The sequence below is a fragment of the Brachionichthys hirsutus genome, unplaced genomic scaffold, assembly GCF_040956055.1.
Source record: "Brachionichthys hirsutus isolate HB-005 unplaced genomic scaffold, CSIRO-AGI_Bhir_v1 contig_881, whole genome shotgun sequence".
Lineage (NCBI taxonomy): Eukaryota > Metazoa > Chordata > Actinopteri > Lophiiformes > Brachionichthyidae > Brachionichthys > Brachionichthys hirsutus.
The window spans coordinates 6,426-23,426 of NW_027180400.1; the positions used below are offsets into that span (position 1 = coordinate 6,426).

Genomic DNA, 17,001 nt, shown 5'->3' on the forward strand with positions numbered 1-17,001 from the left:
CTTTGTTTTTATGTATCGCAGGTTGGAGCAGAGGAGCAAGGAGCGACTCAAACAGAAGAAGATCCATTCAGTTATCAAGAGGAGTAGACGAGGGGATTTTGATTGATTGTCATGATCCTCCCTCCTTTTATTGTCAATTATATCCTATTTACATTTTTCTTGTGTATTTAATTTAATGTGAATAAAGGAGCAATTTTTACTCCACATTTGTGCAGGATGTTATCAGTAAATTATCAGCACAGCTACAATTCACACTTTAAATGCATTAAATTCTGAATTTCATTTTTATGTTGGTGATCTGGGTGGCTCGGTGGCGCAGTGGTAGGCACTGTTGCCTCGCAGCGAGATGGTCGCAGGTTTGTCTCCGGCTTGTGGCCATTCTGTGAGGAGTTTGCATGTTCTCCCCGTGTCTGCGTGGGTTCTCTCCGGGTTCTCCGGCTTCCTCCCACCACCGAAGACATGCAGCCTGGGCTGATTGGTGACACTAAATTGCCAGTAGGTGTGAGTGTGTGTGTGGCTGGTTGTCTGTCTCTGTGTTGCCCTGCGATAAACTGGCGGCTTGTCCAGGGTGTCCCCTGCCTCTCGCCCATTGACTGCTGGGATTGGCTCCAGCTTGGCCCGCGACCCGACAGCGGAATAAGTGGTTAGAAAATGAAATGAAATGGAAATGTTGGTGATCCTTTTGTGACCCAAAATCGAGTCTAAAAATTCCCAACAAGATTTATTTCTGACCAACCATCTTCCACCGCTGATCCGGGGCCGGGTCGCTGGAGCAACAGTCTCATCAGGGACTTCCTGTGCCGCCCATAGATCGCTCGCTTGACTCCAGTTCTTTTAACAGATGTTTTATTCTCCAGAATTCCTTCTTGAGGTGCTCTCAAGACAGCTGAGAGACAGTCTCTCCAGCCTGTCCGAGGTCGTCCCCTGATAAACCTATCCAGCCCGCCAGTCTTGCTGAATGTATGCGTGTCAAGTTTATCCTTCACTTTGGTCCAGCTTCTAGCCCAACTTGAAACGGGCCTGGTCAACTTCAAACATGCTCGGAAACAACTCATTTCTCGCTCCAATTTTTATTTGTGCTTGGAGGAATCGGTCATCAGCTTGTAAACCTTCAAATGAAACACATTTAAAGTCACCAAAAAGGGAAGCAACATCTCAATTCCTCATGTTTAACACTGTAACTTTAACTCAAAATTCAAATGATATGCTTTTACAGCGTAACTTTAACTTACATGATTTGAAGTGCCTATTGCTGCCATGCCATTCATTAATGCATCACTAATCATTGACGCAGAGTTAATATGAGTCAATCCCTACCAGTGGCTTCTTTGCGGTTTGACCCAAGCTGAACAGTGTTCTCTGCTCTGTACGCTCTTAGCTGCAGTGTGATCAGTTCAGCAAGGAGTCTCTCTCACCTGCACTGCTCCACTCAACCTTCAGGAGGCATCCTTCCTTTGGGTTGACTGATTCGTTGAGAGGCCTTTGACTATGGACGTAACAATATGTGTTTACTTTGTTTTTATTCAGGAGTGACATTACGTACTTTCTCCAGCAAAAAAAAAAAAGTGTGAAATAATGAAAAAAAGAAAACACAAAAAGGCTTAGCAGAGGATGGTTTCGATCCATCGACCTCTGGGTTATGGGCCCAGCACGCTTCCGCTGCGCCACTCTGCTGCGGTCCGACGGAAGACACAGCCGGTCATGTTTTATCCACTCTTCTAGCACCACCGTGTTTAGTTACGAAATTATTATTACATCCCTGCAAAACAAGCATCACCCCCCCCCCCCCAAAAAAAAACCGCAAATCAAATAAAAAAGGAACTTTACCACAAAAAGAAACCAAAAAGCGACCACGAAGGGACTCGAACCCTCAATCTTCTGATCCGAAGTCAGACGCCTTATCCATTAGGCCACGCGGTCGCGATGTGTAGGCCCGTGTTGGCATAAGGTATAAAAAAGGGATGAAGTCAAACCATGTAATTATTCTTGACGCATTTCGCTTATGAAAAACACAAACACGACTGAAAGACAGGCGGGAAAATGAAAACGGGGCCCCAGTCACATAAAGCTCGAACTAATCACTGTATTGTTTATGAACACCATATTGTTCGTGACGCTATTGAGTATAATGTATTTACTTCGGATGTTTCTCTAAATGTGTCATTTCAGGATCATTTAAACAACTTCTTCGCTGAGGCCAGCAGAAAGCAACTTATTATTGTTGTCCAACAGGATAAAACTGATCTGTGCAGAAACATAAATACGTTTCTGCTTCTTCCTATAATGTCCTAGCAACACGTGCAATTTGTGATGATCTTCACCTTTATGACGTCATCAACAGCAGCTTCTTTCTGCACACGACCAGTGACTGGTTTGTTTTTTGTGCAATGTAAAAGGGCTGAAATGTTTGCAATAATTCCTGCAAGGAATGTTTCCCTATTATTTCCCTATTAAGTAAACTCTTCACAGGAATGTTTCCATTCCTGCATATTTATCTCTCCCCTGATTATGAATACAATAAACAACAACACAGGATGGATTATATGAATGCTTTATTAACAGAGTAAAATACATTTTGGATTAATAACATTGTGAACAAAAACCAGAGCAGACTAAGTTTTAAACACAAATATGCACATTTATATTGGATAATATAAGTAAAGCAAATTAAATAGATCAATCATTCACTGACAGAGGCACTGAAAATGTCAAACGCAACACACGCACCAGTAAATACTGAGGTGCAATGTCATTCAAGCTATTTTAAATATGCAAAAGATGAGGCTTCGGACATTTTCAAGTGCAGCAGGTAATGGTTTGCCACCGTTTCGTCTATGCTAACAAATATTTATCTCTCCACGCGCTTGAGTCATTTGAAAATAACTTCATAAACCATAGCTTTAAAAATAAAAGTGATTATAAATGAACCATTATTTCATCAGGAGGGAACCTGATTCCTCCCTGCATAAAAGTGATTTGCCAGGGGGGGGATCTTTAGAGCACCTGCAAGTGTTTACAGGTAAGGTTTAAATGCTCAGACAAAGCTACATCTACTGACAGTGTGTGTGTCCAGCTGTGATTAAAGGACGAGAGTCTCAACACCTGAATGAAGAAGCTGCCAACACTTTAATGTTCTGTAAGGCCAGTGTCCAGAGAACAGAGAAAGGAACCATCAGAAGGAACCATCCCTTCATCACCTGAACTACAAAGGCCTCCAAGTGTCGTTTTTGGACTCTAGTTCGACGACAATAATATCGATTATAGCCAATAATTCTCCATCTCCATTCTGACCTTGTAATTTCATTGTACAAATCGTATAATGACAATAAAGCAGCTTCTTTTTCTTAATAACCCCGAAAAACAAAGCTCGTCATCGTCACCAGAGCCATTTCCCTGTCTTTATGCTAAGCTAGGCTAATTGGTTGCCTGTAGTTCCTGTGGTTTAGCCTTTGTAAGGAAGCATACAGGGACCTTTCTCTTCTGGCGCTGCACCATCATGGTTTATGACCTTTCCCAGATTTACCAGGCTTGCTAGCTTTAGCCGCTTTGGTAGCTTTGATGTCCATCTTGGTCTTCTGGATCCGAGAGAAGATCTCCTTGAACAGAGCCTTGTACTCCGGAGTGCTCTGTCCCAGCCGCTTATCCACGGCCTCCACTTGCTTGCTGACGCTTTCAATGGCCTCGGGGGTGGAGGGTGACTGCGTTGGGGTCGGGGGAGGTGCCGGGGTGTGGCCCGTGGCGCAGTCCTTCAGGGACGGGTCTCTAGAGACGGGTCTGGAAGTCTGGACGCCAGCGTGACACAGGCTCTCCTCGTGGCGCCGACACTTCCCGAGCAGCTCCTCATACTTCTCCAGCAGGGCGTGGTACTGCTCGTCCACCTCCCTCAGGATGGACATGCCTCTCTTCCTGACACTGTTGGCGTGGAGAGCGTAGCTGCCTCTCCTGCGCCCGGACGCGTCGCGGCCCACGATGGCGTTGAGTGCCGTGTCACTGCAGCTTTTCCTTACGGGGCTGGATTCGGGGAGAGTCTCCCCTCCGACGCCAACGCCACCCTCGGCCTTCTCCCTGACCCCGCCTCCACCGGCCTCCGCCTCCGCCTCCGCCTCCAGGAAGGTGTCGGTCTCCGGCGTGCTGTTGAGGACGGTCTGTGTCAGCGTCACGCCGTCATCCTCGCCGCCCAGGAGGAAGGTCCTGGCCCGGCGCAGCTGCTGCAGCTCCTGGAGCTCCACTTCGAGCTCCCGCACTCTCCCCTGGCAGCTCTCGGCGTCCTCGGAGCAGAGACAATCACTATAGGTGCGTTTACATGGACACATTTAACCCGGTTAAGATCCTGATCGGAATAAAAATGCTTCATGGACACACCTTAACCGGAATAGTCTAACCCAGGGGTGGGCAAACTTTTTGACGTGCGGGCCACATTGGGTTTGAAATTTTGACAGAGGGGCCGGGCCAGGAGCTTTTGGATGAGTGTTTGGCCCAGATATACTAAAACACTGCGTGTAGTGTGCAAACCTCATGGCACAGTAAACACACACAGATAAATGTACAACCAGATTTACTAACAGTGTGTACGAAGAACTGCGTCTTTCAAATGTGCAAAATAGCCCTAATCCAGGTAGTACGTTTGTCTTAATGAATATGCAAGGTGCGGCATTTACACATATTTTGGCACAACGGTGTGAGGAGAAATGTAAATAGATTAAAATAGCACTGACACTGTGATCTGTCAAACCTGGTGATTGCATCTGTTTTTTAATACATTTCACTTGAAGGCGTAAAGTTAAATAAACCAACATTTATTGAAAAAAGATTATCACTTTCAACATTCAAAACATATCAAAACACGAAATACTAAATCTCAATCATTCCTGCTGCACTCATTGTTGTTCCACTGCTGTGCATAAATGCGCACTTCATTAAAAGACGCACGTTCAAACTTTCCAGATGCATTTTCTTTCATAACAGAACATACAAACTCACCAATTTCAGTGGGAACAGTGTCATTGGTCTCCCTTTTTTGCCAGTGCATCAAAGTCTGGAGTTATTTTTGCTGTTCTATTCTCAGGATAGATCTGAGATGTTGGTCCGTTAACTTGGATCTATGACGGGCTTTATTGATCATGACGCTGAACGTCTGCTCACGCACGTAGGTCAAGCCAAACAACACCAGCACCTTCTGTGCCGTCCTCCGGAGGTTTGGAAACGGGGCTTCGTTAAGTGAGGCATAAAAGTCATTCATGTTAAGAGACTTGAACCTATCCTTCAAGGCGGAGTCGGACTGAAGATCGATCAGTTCCAACTGCAGCTCCTGCAGTGCGGTTTCAGGGTCTTGTGACAGGGGACGGGACACCAGCAATCGGGGAAACGAAACTAAAAGCAGAGCAATACGCTACAAGCCATCGATGGTCAAACACGGGTATTGCAGGGACAAAATGAAAGTTATGATTTTGAATTTTTTGGTCATTGGACAAGTTCGGCGGGCCGTATTGAAAAGCATAACGGGCCGTATACGGCCCGCGGGCCGTGGTTTGCCCATGTCTGGTCTAACCCAATCCAGCCTGATCCGGTCACAATTCTATCCCGATCGAGAGGGGTGGTTTATACCGATTTGTAACCCGGTCAGGGCGCATGAAAACACTTATTCCGATGTATCGGTACAAGTCGTCCTTACTGCGCATGTCTGTGACGTCAGCTACACGCGATACTGCTATTGCCGGAAGCTAGTTGAAGCAGAGCGAGCGAAAAGCACGGCGGGCGGAAGACAGAACTGGTCAATATCTGAGACAAACATGTTTCCGGAGACATTAAAGTAGGAAACTAAAAGCGCAAAAACGGGGAAAACGAGCGAAATAACGCTGACGTTTCACGCAGGAAAGCGCGGAGCGATGATTTGTTTACAGCGGAAGTTGCTACGCTACGCTTCTTCTTCTACCATTTCCGGTGCTTTTGGTCAAACTGCGCATGTCAGAATATTCTGTTCCGATCAAAAGTGTGATGCATGAACACGCAAATCCTAATCGGATCGGATTTTTAGGGTCCATAAACACGGCGCATCGGATCACAAGTTTACTCTGAACTCTGATCGGAATAAAGACATTTTGTCCATGTAAACGCACCTACTGTCACGGCGACGTCACGGTCGCACAAGCTGCGCTCTGCAGCTTACCTGCACTCGGGTCTGCAGCCTGGAGAACTCGCCGATCAGGAGGTTGCACTCCTGCTCCACGCCCTCCGTCCGCGCCCGCTCAGTCCGTACCGCCGCTCGGAGAGCCGACACGGCCTCCCTCAGATGCTGGTTCTCCTCCTCGACCGGCTGAGGATTCAGGTCCACGGTGAAACTCTCCGCCCGGCCCACGACGAACTCATCCTCGTACCTGTCAGCACGACACGCAAACGATGGAAGTCGTTCGGAGCTTTAAACTCGCCGCGCCGGAAGGCAAACGCGTACCCGGGCGCCGTGCAAAGCTCCCTCAGACACGGGAAGGAGTGGATGGTCTTGCGCCGCTCCCTCTTCTCTCTGCGGACGCGGAGCTGCTCCACGCAGCGCAGCTGATCCACCTGCTCCGTGAGAGACCCCACCTGGTTCTGCAAAGCCTCGATGGTCCCCGTTAGCCTGGCACAAGAGGCGACGCCGACGTTTAGGGACCGAGGCACGGGATAAAACGGGAAACTGAAAGGCTCACCTCTCGATCTTGTGCTGCGAGGCCTTGCTGTCCCCCACCAGGGCGTGGTTGGCGTTCTCCAGCTCCCTGGCCGCCCCGTCCAGCTGCTCGTACACTTTGGCGTGCTGCTCGTTCATGTCCCGCAGAACGTCCAGCTGCTTTGACAGATACTGCAGGACAGAAAGCACCGATGTCCGTGTGCGCTGAAATACGTCCAGCCGCCCTCATGGCTGTCTTCATAATGAAATATATTATTATATATATAATTACTGCTCTGAACTGATTGTTTATTCAGTTCCAAACATCTTTCTTAAAAAAAAAAGTATTGATGATGATGATTTTTATTTTGGTTGTCAGATTAAGACAAAAAAATTAATAAATGAATTATTAAAAAAACTTCATCAACCAATTTTTTGTCTTCTTGAGGTTTTCCTTTCTGAACTTTGTGTGGCTTGACCCAATAAAAATAGAATTCGCTACAGTCATTTAATAAATCAAATAAAAATTATGGATGATTTTTGGAAAACATATATAAAATTCTGATAGTCGGCGGCGCTATTATTATTAAGAGGATTAATTGTATTTCATTAAATTTCCAAAGGTTAAATGGATGGATTGGAATTCAAAAATTCTCCTAATCAATCAATGTATAGTAAAAGAACGACACTCCAGTGGCCACAAAGCGCTGAAATGAGCTCTTCCCCTGATCCGTGGGTCCAACACATTTTAGCATAAACAAACAGACAGCGGCAAACACTTCACCTTTCGGATGCAGGAAACAATAAAGCCCTTTGGCAGGAATAATTCCTACCTCGATCTCTTGCACTTGCTCCTCATTAGTGAGGTACATCTGCTGCAGGGAGTCCTCCAGCTCCTTGTTCCTCTCCAGGAGAGTCTTTCCCAGCTCTGCTGCCAGATGGAGGTCTAGAAACGTCAAAGAGAGATGAAAAGTACACCACGAGCACAGAGAGGAAGACCAACTGCCAAAGAGGAAGAGGGGGGGGGGAGGAGATGAGGAATAAAATGTGGGATGGATGAAGATCTAATGCAGCTATGCAATGTCGATTATCTGCTGCCACAATGAATGGAGAACCGGTACTTTGTTCTGGAATAGGACAAAAATCAAACGGGACACGTCTCAGTCGGCGGTGGTGGGGGGGGCTGGGGGACTGTGGGGGGGTGTGTGGGATGGGTGGAGGGTGCTGGGAGGGGGGCGGGTGGTTGGGGGGGGCGTGGTGTTGGGTGCTGGTGGGGCGCCAGGCCGGCCCGCTGTGCCCCGTGCCGCTGCGCTGGCCTAGGTTTCGTCGGCTGTGTTGGTGTAAGTCGCCCCCGGGCCCTGGACTGGTTCTTCTGCGTGTGGTTCTGGTGGGGCCATGGTGGTCGTTCTTGGGTTGCTGTAGCTGCTTGGGGTGATCTGGGGGCTTATGTTGCCATTGTTGGGTCTGGGATGGCTGCCCCGTTCTTAGGTGGAGGTTTCACGCATGCCAGATCCACCACTCCAGCACCTATTAAAACTCATTTAGAGAGTCAACCCCGCACACAGATCTCTGAGTTAGTGGAGGTTGCTGGGTCAGTGCTTGTGGCTCTCACTATGCTCTCTCTCTTTTTCCTCAGATCTGAGAACTTGATGATCCATACTTTCCTCTAGAGACGAATGTGAACCTGGCGTATTGGGACAACTCTTGGTGATGATTGGATGGAAGGGGTAGAATTAAGGGGCACAAATAAATCCATTGCACTTTCTTCTCAGAACACTGTGTTTTTGTCACTTTTTGTTTGTTCATGTTGTATGTTCACTGCGGTGTGCACAGCCCTCTACGGTGGTAAGCAGGTAATAAAATCAATAAAATAGGAATAGGCTAGGCTGCCAAGAGGGCAGGTGACGGTCACAATCACTATAAGAATAAAAATTGCATAGAACTCCAGCAGTGACTGACGTTATGTCCGTCACTGTGGAGCACGAATGCAGACAAGGTAAAAAAAAGAAAGAAAAAAAAAAAAAGGAGGACAGGGTCCCAGTCCTCCTCCCGGCGGCTCCTTTTCTCTCCGCTGGCTGAATATGAAGGTCACAGATTGGTGCCGAGATAATCTGAAGAGACTCCGCTCCACTGAGAGCGAGACAGAAAGAGGATCAGAGTTCTAACGCTGAAATCTGTGATCACTGAGATCTCACTGCAGCACCTCAGAGGTCAGTCTCCATGTTGTTGGATTAAACTGAAAGATCAAATGGCTTTCATACTTGTCTTTAAACATTAGGAAAGTCATTCGTCACTGAGCAGAAGCGACCAACAAATACTTTGACTCAATGTCCTGGTTCTTTTTCACCACTTTCACAGTTAATCCAAGTCCCACGCAGCATAACGCGCGGATAATCCCGCGGCCCGCTGCCTTCCCAGCACCAGACAGACAGATCAGCAGCAAATATTACACCTTTACCTGCTAGAAATCAAAAACGCAACTCCAGGTGATTCTCCCATTTACCTACGGGATGCGAGTTTACCTTGAAAGGACCCAAACGCAGCCGATGGAGGTTTAGAGACCACGAAATGAAGGTGCACAATCACATAACTTCTGATCACGAGTGAGACACTGAATAAATAAGCTACGTGTCACCGTGCGGGAGGAACTCGTGACTATCTCAGGGCTTGTTATGTCTACCTGTCTCACCTGTCCTCCTCTCAGGTGACAGGTGAGACAGGTGAGCAGCACGCTAAGCGTCCGGCTGCCTACAGCGGCACAGGAGCTCGTCCACGCCGTCAGCCAACAGACATCCGTCTCCAGACATCCGTCTCCAGACATCCGTCTCCAGAGATCCGTCTCCAGAGATCCGTCTCTAGATTCCATCTCCAGAGATCCGTCTCCAGAGATCCGTCTCCAGAGATCCTTCTCCAGAGATCCATCTCTAGAGATCCATCTCTAGATTCCGTCTCCAGAGATCTGTCTCCAGACATCCGTCTCCTCTGTGCTGACAGCTTCAGGTGATGAAGGCCCGTCTGACTCCAGACAGACCCAAAACTCAATCCACGCAGGATGAGAGCAAGAGGGCTGGAAATAATCATGACAGATGCATTTCCTGCATGCTCCAGAAACACATCTGGACCGAGAGTGTGTGTGTGTGTGTGTGTGTGTGTGTGTTTTCCTGCAGACAGCGTCGTGGTGCTGGGTGCACGTCACCCCTGAGATTCCCAGGAATGTGGGATCAGATTCTTTTTCCTTCTCCTTTTCTCTCAGTCTCAGACTTTGCTTCTGGAGGGACGCCGGTTCTGGAATCAGCCGGCAGCGCTCTCTGTTCGGCGATAGGTCGGCCTGCCACCGTTAACAGCCAATGATTGTGCGTTTTGGCACTAAACTATTTCGACAGGAGGCCCAGGTGTGGGAAATAAAAGCATGAAAATGACAGGAAGCACAACCCGTTTAGTAGACAACACGAAGACAAGGGGGGGGGTACCCGCTATCTGAACCCGACTATCCGCGTGTTTTCAGTGCATTCTTGTTGTCTTTTCTGAGATGACAGGGGCCCTTTGTGTCGCGGGGGGGGGGGGGGGGGGGCATTCAGCAGCTGACCGGTCTTACCCTGCTCCAGGTCCTGCTGGTCGTACCAGGGTTCTTCCTCTTCGGTGATGAATTCCTCCATCCCCCCTGAGTTCAGCATGAGTGACCCGAGAAATGAGCCCCCCGGTCCGAACAATGGGTCTCCGTCCGACAATGGGTCTCCGCAGCACCGGATCTCCCTCCTTCCAGACTCTCGGAGCTCCGCGTCTCCCCCTCCGTGTCTCCTCCGGTCACCCCCACCCCGCTCTGTCACCCCCCCACCGGCCCATCCCGGTGCTCAGACCCGCGGATGCTGCAGCAGCAGCAGAAGATCCGGCAAACGTGGCAGCGATGTTGCAACAACAGCACGCCCTCCCTCCGTGCGTCAGCGGCGCGCTGCCTTCAGGGGCAGCTCGGAAGAAGCACAATCACAATTTTGTATCTGTTTTATTCTTCGTGAACGTTAACGTGGTATTATGAAATGTGTCTCAATTGCCGTAACGTTATGTCAAAAGTAGGCCGATCTATTCCAGTGATTTGTTTTAATTGCATGTCGTTATTTTTCAGTTTTAAATGCGACAGAGGGCAAACGCGTTTTGTGTGCTTTTTATCGCCACTAGAGGGCGCACTTGCTTGCCTGCAGACGGGGTTATTCTGAGCGCAACATTTGACTGGGAAAAACATTTTGCAGTGGAACCGTTTTAAGATCTCATAATACAGATCTCTTTCTAGAACATCGGGAGATAAGACTTCTTTCTACATTCCAACATAAACTACTAAAGGGATTGTGTAAATAACCTGAGAATCCTAACCCTAATAATGATAATAATGCACACATCCTACAGATAAGCTCATATTACTGCAACAGGCCCATTATTTATTTATTTATTATTATTTATATACAGGATTATTATTATTATTACTATTATTATTATTTTCTTACATACTATTATCTGACACAAGACTGATGGAGGGAACTCAAAAGTACGACAGGGAGGAAGAGGGGGGTCCAAATCCAAAATGTCTTTTAGAACAGAGTTCACAAACCAGGTAATCAATTCTGGGAACTGTGGCTGAAGAACTCGACACGCACGAACTGGAACAGCGCTCCCATCGATGCCAGCTGTTGCTGTTATTTATTGTGCAGCAGAGGAATCATTCAGATGGCCGAGCACACAAACACACAGACACACAGACACACAGACACACAAACACACACACACACACACACACAGACACACAAACACACAAACACACACACACAGACACACAAACACACAAACACACAGACACACAGACACACAGACACGCAAACACACAGACACACAGACACACAGACACACAGACACACAGACACACAGACACACAAACACACAAACACACAAACACACATGCTGCCCAGCTCTCGCTGCAACAAACTGGAGAACAAACATTTTTCAGCAGTGAAAAAAGACTCTTGACTGAAAACAGGCATGAATATTGAGAGCAGCCTCTTCTTCTTCTTCTTCTTTAAGATGCAGCCAAACACACTAAAATGACTTTGATATCAGGCTTCATTTGAATCGTGCTGTTGATGACGACTCACCCTCCTTTAAACACAAATAAACACATGATTCTATAAACACAATCCAGCCTGCTATCATTAATCCATGCTTGCTAGATGAGTAAAGGTGCAGCATCTTGCTGAGGACCAGCTATATAATGTTATAATTTAACTAGCTTGTGGTTAAAACCTCTTAAATTAGAACGCATCTTTGACGTAACGTTAATCTGCTTGCTAAAAACATGATCTCTTTATCTCTTTTACCACTTTAAATGGCATTATCCAGCATTAAGGACGGCTACGTCTTTGGTTTATCTTTCTGTAACTACCTCTGGTTCGGTAAAAAAAAAAAAATCTGTACAAAAACACAATTTTTCACCACAATGTGGTCACATGTGGCCAATCAAACGTGGGCTTTCAGCCTCCAGTGGGTTTATCAATGCAAAATCATCATCAGTAAATGCTCACGAGAAATGCAGGAGTCAGCTGGTGGGAACATTTATAATCACACAATGCCTAGCTCCTGAGAGAAGGAGACGCATCTCCAGGGTGACGGGAAACAAAAGGAGGCCCTGGCACAGCTGGTCTTCAGAGTGAATGGGTTCAGATGGAGAGGCAGGGAAAACAGCAGTGAACTTGTGAAGGGGTTGGAGGGAAGGAGAAGGGAGGGCTAAAGGAGGAGGAGGAACACAGACTCCCTGAGAACAGGAGTTAGGAGTCTCAGTGAAAGTGGACACATATGCAAGAGGAACTGTTACGTCTGCTGCTCGGCCTCAAGAGTCAAGTTACCGCTGAGCATCCGGCGGCGGCCTCTCGGTCCGGGCTGGATGATCAGGCGAGGAGCCTGAAAGCAGCAAACAAACTGAAGAACCAGCAATGAGAGACGTAAGGAAAGGGGGAGGGGGAGCAGCAGAAGGAGACGAGGTCTGTGACTGGTTTGTGATTGGCTGCGCTGCGGCAGTCGTTAGCGCGACACGGGTAAGACGCACTTTTCACGTGTTGAATGTCAGAATGTCTCAACGCAAACGGAGCTGCGGCTTCCTGAACGTAAACCGAGGAGCCTCTGCAGGAGCCCGTTTCAGCAGCACAAACCCTTCCCAGAGTCGATGGAAGGATGTTATCGTCTTCACGGTCAGGGTTCAGATTTGATTTGAGCATGTCCCTGTCAGCCAGTAACGCGTTGGAAGGACAAAGACGAGCAGAGGTCAAGGGCAGAGGTCAGGCTAACTCCAGCAGGTGCTTTTATTACCAGCTTCCAGAACAGACGTGCTTCTGTAAACACAGAATACTCATCTGGACGGCAGCGATATCTATAATCAATTCAGTACGAGGGGTGACGTGCAACAGTACGAGAAAACATCTACGTCTAGTGGCATGTATGCACATCCATCATCCATCCATGCATCCATCACATCCTTTAATGGATATTCAGATTTGAACCTGTGACCTTCCTGCTGTGAGGCAACACCGCTTACCGCTGCGCCACCTTGTATGGAATTTTATCCCCAAAAAAAGATCAGAATCCGCTGGATTTAAATGACGCTCCAAATCCGTTGACTATAAATGATGGTTGCAGGGCCAGGCGCTTCTTTTAGGGTCAGGCTTTATTGAATTAAAGTGGAACGTTGGAACACAGCAGAGGTTTGGCCTCTTCTGTGCGGCACTGCCACATCATTTAAAGTCTATTATTTCCATGCAAGATGATACAGTAACAACAGAAAATATAGTAGATACATAATCTATATACAAATGAAAGATTCTGCACATTAAAGGCACCGGAGTTCCTGCGTCTATCACATGTCACCCAGTGTCCTGGTGCAGCTTCACAGCCCTGCGTCCCCGCTGCTGCCTGTTTCCCATCATGTGTGGGATCTCACCCACTCGCAGCTGCTGCTGTGATGATGACAGTCTTGAAATGCCAGGCCTGAAATAGTCCTTCCTGTTTGAGCCTTACACGCTGGGCAGTGCCCGGGTACCTCGTCCAACGTACCGACTGCCTGCAGAGGAGACACATGGAGCAGCTTCACGCACCCACTGGGACAGGATGTCAATCGGACGGATAATTAGGGGTGCTGATATATAATAAGTGTGTACTTAGGAATGAAGGACATGCATGCTCCCTCGGGATAATTGCAGGGTGGGAGTAAAACGTAATGGAGGGTGGAGCTGGAGATCAAAATATCTTCATGTCTACTTTCAGAGCAAGCCCAGATAGGAGCGCTCCTTCCTTCACGAATGGATTCATCTTGTGTCGTTGTTCGTTTGTCTTTATTTATTTTTTTAGGTGTAGAGCTGTTTCCTTTTGGTGCCATTTCCTCGGGAGACGTGCAACTGAACGTCGGCATGGCGGTGAAGGAGGAGGTGCTGGAGATCCTTCAGAAGGTGTGGACCAAACTGCAGGGTCTCCCACACGCCACCCCTTTGGAGCTGGGAGCGTTTTTCGTGCTCGTCCTGTTTGTTGGTGAGTTACTTGATCTTTAACAGATCTGATCTATGACCTTCATATGCCCCCTCTAAAGTATAAAATGAAAACTTTATTTCATAATATTAGCAGTGAACACTCGTAACATTACGTTTCCTTGAGTGGCACTTTTTCCTTGTAATATCGTGACTTTATTTTCAAACTCTTATTTATATATTTCCTCAGTAGCGGTACTCCGTCCTAAAGTTACAGTTCAATAAGTCTTTGTTTACTGCTGTGGCCTGGTGAAAGCACCAGAACAGTAAAGTATAGCGTGCTATGACGCCGAATCAATGAGCTGAAGGAGGATAAACGCAGCTGTGGGTCAAACCTTTCAGATTACACAGAAAAAGACTTGAAACGCTCCTTCAAACGCTGCTCCGTCCAGCTTCCGCTGACGTTCACCCTGTCTTCTCTCCCGTTTCAGCCACGTTTTTCTTCATGGTTGCGCTGGCCTGCATTCACTGCTGCTGCTGCGGAAAGCTGAAGTACCAGGGCTCCAGAGTGCAGCCTCTACAGCCTGACTGAAGCAGACGGGAAGCTGGACCCAGTCAGGAAAAACAACCTGGACACTTCTCCCTAATCTCCCACATCATCGCATCGCCTTCATTTTACTCCTCCGGAGCGGCATGTCGCTGGAATCCGTGTAAATCAGCCGAACGACCGACCATCGTGAAGATTCGTCACTGAGCTCCACAATGAAACGCTGTGTGGCAGCGACTTTGAACGACAAAAGACTTACAGTTGAGCGATTGATGAAAAGACAAAGTAAGAAAGCTGATTTGTTTTTGAAGGTCAGTGACGCAGTTATTACACATTCGCTTGGTAATGACAGTCAACGGGATTGTGAATGACAGAATGGGAAATGTCAAGACATTCCAACTCGTTCCACGTTAGGAGCAGAAACGTTTAAGTGTCAATCAGGGGTCCCCAACATTTCTCCTGCCACAGGCCTTATTCATGCCGGGTAACTTTTTCCCAGACGGGGGGGTTAAATGTAAATGTAACCACTAAACCTTATAGTATGCACTTGTAATAACTATTAAATGATTATTACACCAATATCTACTAACCTAACACACATTTGTTGAAGTTGTGGTCTCAATAATCGCTTCTGTCCTTCATGTTCATGTTTCTTTCTTTCATAAATTCCTTTTAATCCAGGGTTATTGGTCTCTATGTGCTGAAACATTTTTAATGCTCGTTCCACATATCATGCAGAGCGGACTTGGTGCATGAGTCACCTGCTGATAAACCAGTCTTTTAAGTCCGACTCCTGTTTTGTCTCTTAAAAGAAGCTTTCTTTTCTTGGAGGTCGTCGGCTCCTCTTGCAAAGAAGCTCTAAAATACGTTTGTTTGTTTTTTTTACTCATTTTCACTTGTTTAAGGGATAATCTTTTTGTACTAACATATCACTTGATCAAGACAAGCATCTTGACACGTAAAGATTCACAGCAACGTCGGAGAAAATCTGGTCGTTTTTCAAAATAAAACACTTTCAGACTCTAATAATCAATAGAACAGAAATTATATAAATTATTTATTGTTTCTGTGCGGCCCGGTAGCAAATGCCTCACAGACCGGTACCGGGCCACGGCCCACTGCTTGGGGACCCCTGCCTTACATGACATACAGTAACATATAAGATTATGTGATTTTGGCAATACTTTATTCACTGTATGAACCATCAAAAAGAATGAAATAAAAATGTTTTTACCTCCGAAGGGGCGGGGATTATGAAATCGCCGATGTTGGTACTTGTTTCATTCATTCATTTCATTTCAAACTTTTATTTATACTCGAAGGGCATTGAGGTTTCCCTCATTTACAATGACGACAAGTTTACAACAAGACAAGATATGAAAGACAAGAAAGAAAGAGAACAGCTGAAAACCATTACAATTTGTGGACCAGAGATTTATCACCAAATGTTTAAAAACAGTAGCAGAAGGGAGTAAATCTAACTTCAGGGTTTGTCTGTCTGATAACTCAAAAGGTTCTGGATGGATCTGGATGACATTATCAGGAAATGTTGGGAATTGCACCAGGAACAGTTGATTACATTTCGCTGATGATCCAGAAGACATCCTGGATTCTGGATCACTTTGAATTTTAAGTTAACATTGCGGTCAATATACCTAATATTTCTTGTTTCTTTTTTAGGATTACATTTATGGGGACAATAGCAGCTTGGACATTTAAGTGTCCAAGCTGCTATTGTCCCCGTCCAAATATTGCCTGGCTTTGTTGCAATAGCTGCATTTTCATTGAATCACAGTGAGATTTGATGCATGCTAACACTAATTCTGCGCTCTTGTTTGCATAGCTTATCGCCAGGTCTCCTTCCCCTCTACCTGTCAGTATTTATAGTAAACATTAACCAGGTCCGGCTACTTTTACATTGTCCCTCCCATATTGAGCAACTGAAAGTGTCACACGGAAAACTTGGATCCGCTGAAGTTACATGCAGACTGGTCATGTTTGTGCTCTACTCATAGAGCTCTACAGCTGTGGGTGAATTTAAACAGTAGCTGAAGGCTTTTGTTCTCACGTATTGTATGTCCACACACTGGTGGGAGTCACCGAGCTGGGAGAGAACTGTTTATTGGGACACGGCCATGGAGAGGTGAGCTTCCGAACAGCAGAATGCCAATTGAAAATATCAGTACATTTCTATGGCGCATGCTGATAAAACTGTGTAATATTTGGGTTGTTTTAGAGCTGTTTTAGACTTTTCACCTTCAGTAGAGTGTTTTGTAAAGCTTCAGTAGCAACCATTGGTCCTCTAACATACCGGTAATCTC

General features: G+C 46.7%; 1 protein-coding gene and 2 non-coding genes across 3 annotated transcripts; all 3 read right to left on the reverse strand.

Annotated features, from left to right (window-relative positions):
- Positions 1-1,602: 1,602 nt before the first annotated feature.
- Positions 1,603-1,674, reverse strand: trnam-cau (transfer RNA methionine (anticodon CAU)). The gene has a single exon. It is a non-coding gene; the product is annotated as a tRNA-Met (tRNA).
- Positions 1,675-1,847: 173 nt separating this feature from the next.
- trnar-ucg (transfer RNA arginine (anticodon UCG)) lies at positions 1,848-1,920 on the reverse strand. Its single transcript has one exon. It is a non-coding gene; the product is annotated as a tRNA-Arg (tRNA).
- A 1,574-nt stretch (positions 1,921-3,494) lies between these two features.
- Positions 3,495-10,314, reverse strand: LOC137914646 (cerebellar degeneration-related protein 2-like). The gene is made up of 6 exons (XM_068758160.1): positions 10,236-10,314; positions 7,474-7,586; positions 6,684-6,832; positions 6,449-6,613; positions 6,167-6,374; positions 3,495-4,268 (listed from the first exon to the last, which is right to left on the reverse strand). The coding sequence occupies exons 1-6, from the start codon at positions 10,312-10,314 to the stop codon at positions 3,495-3,497; spliced, it is 1,488 nt and encodes a 495-aa protein (XP_068614261.1).
- Between the last annotated feature and the right edge of the window lie 6,687 nt (positions 10,315-17,001).

Coding starts and splice junctions, on each gene's coding strand:
- LOC137914646 (XM_068758160.1), bottom strand. CDS start 10,314: ATGCTGAACTCAGGGGGGATGGAGGAATTCATCACCGAAGAGGAAGAA. Junction 6,833..7,473: donor AGCAAGTGCAAGAGATCGAG/GTAGGAATTATT, acceptor TCTGTCCTGCAG/TATCTGTCAAAGCAGCTGGA. Junction 6,375..6,448: donor GAGCTTTGCACGGCGCCCGG/GTACGCGTTTGC, acceptor TCGTGCTGACAG/GTACGAGGATGAGTTCGTCG.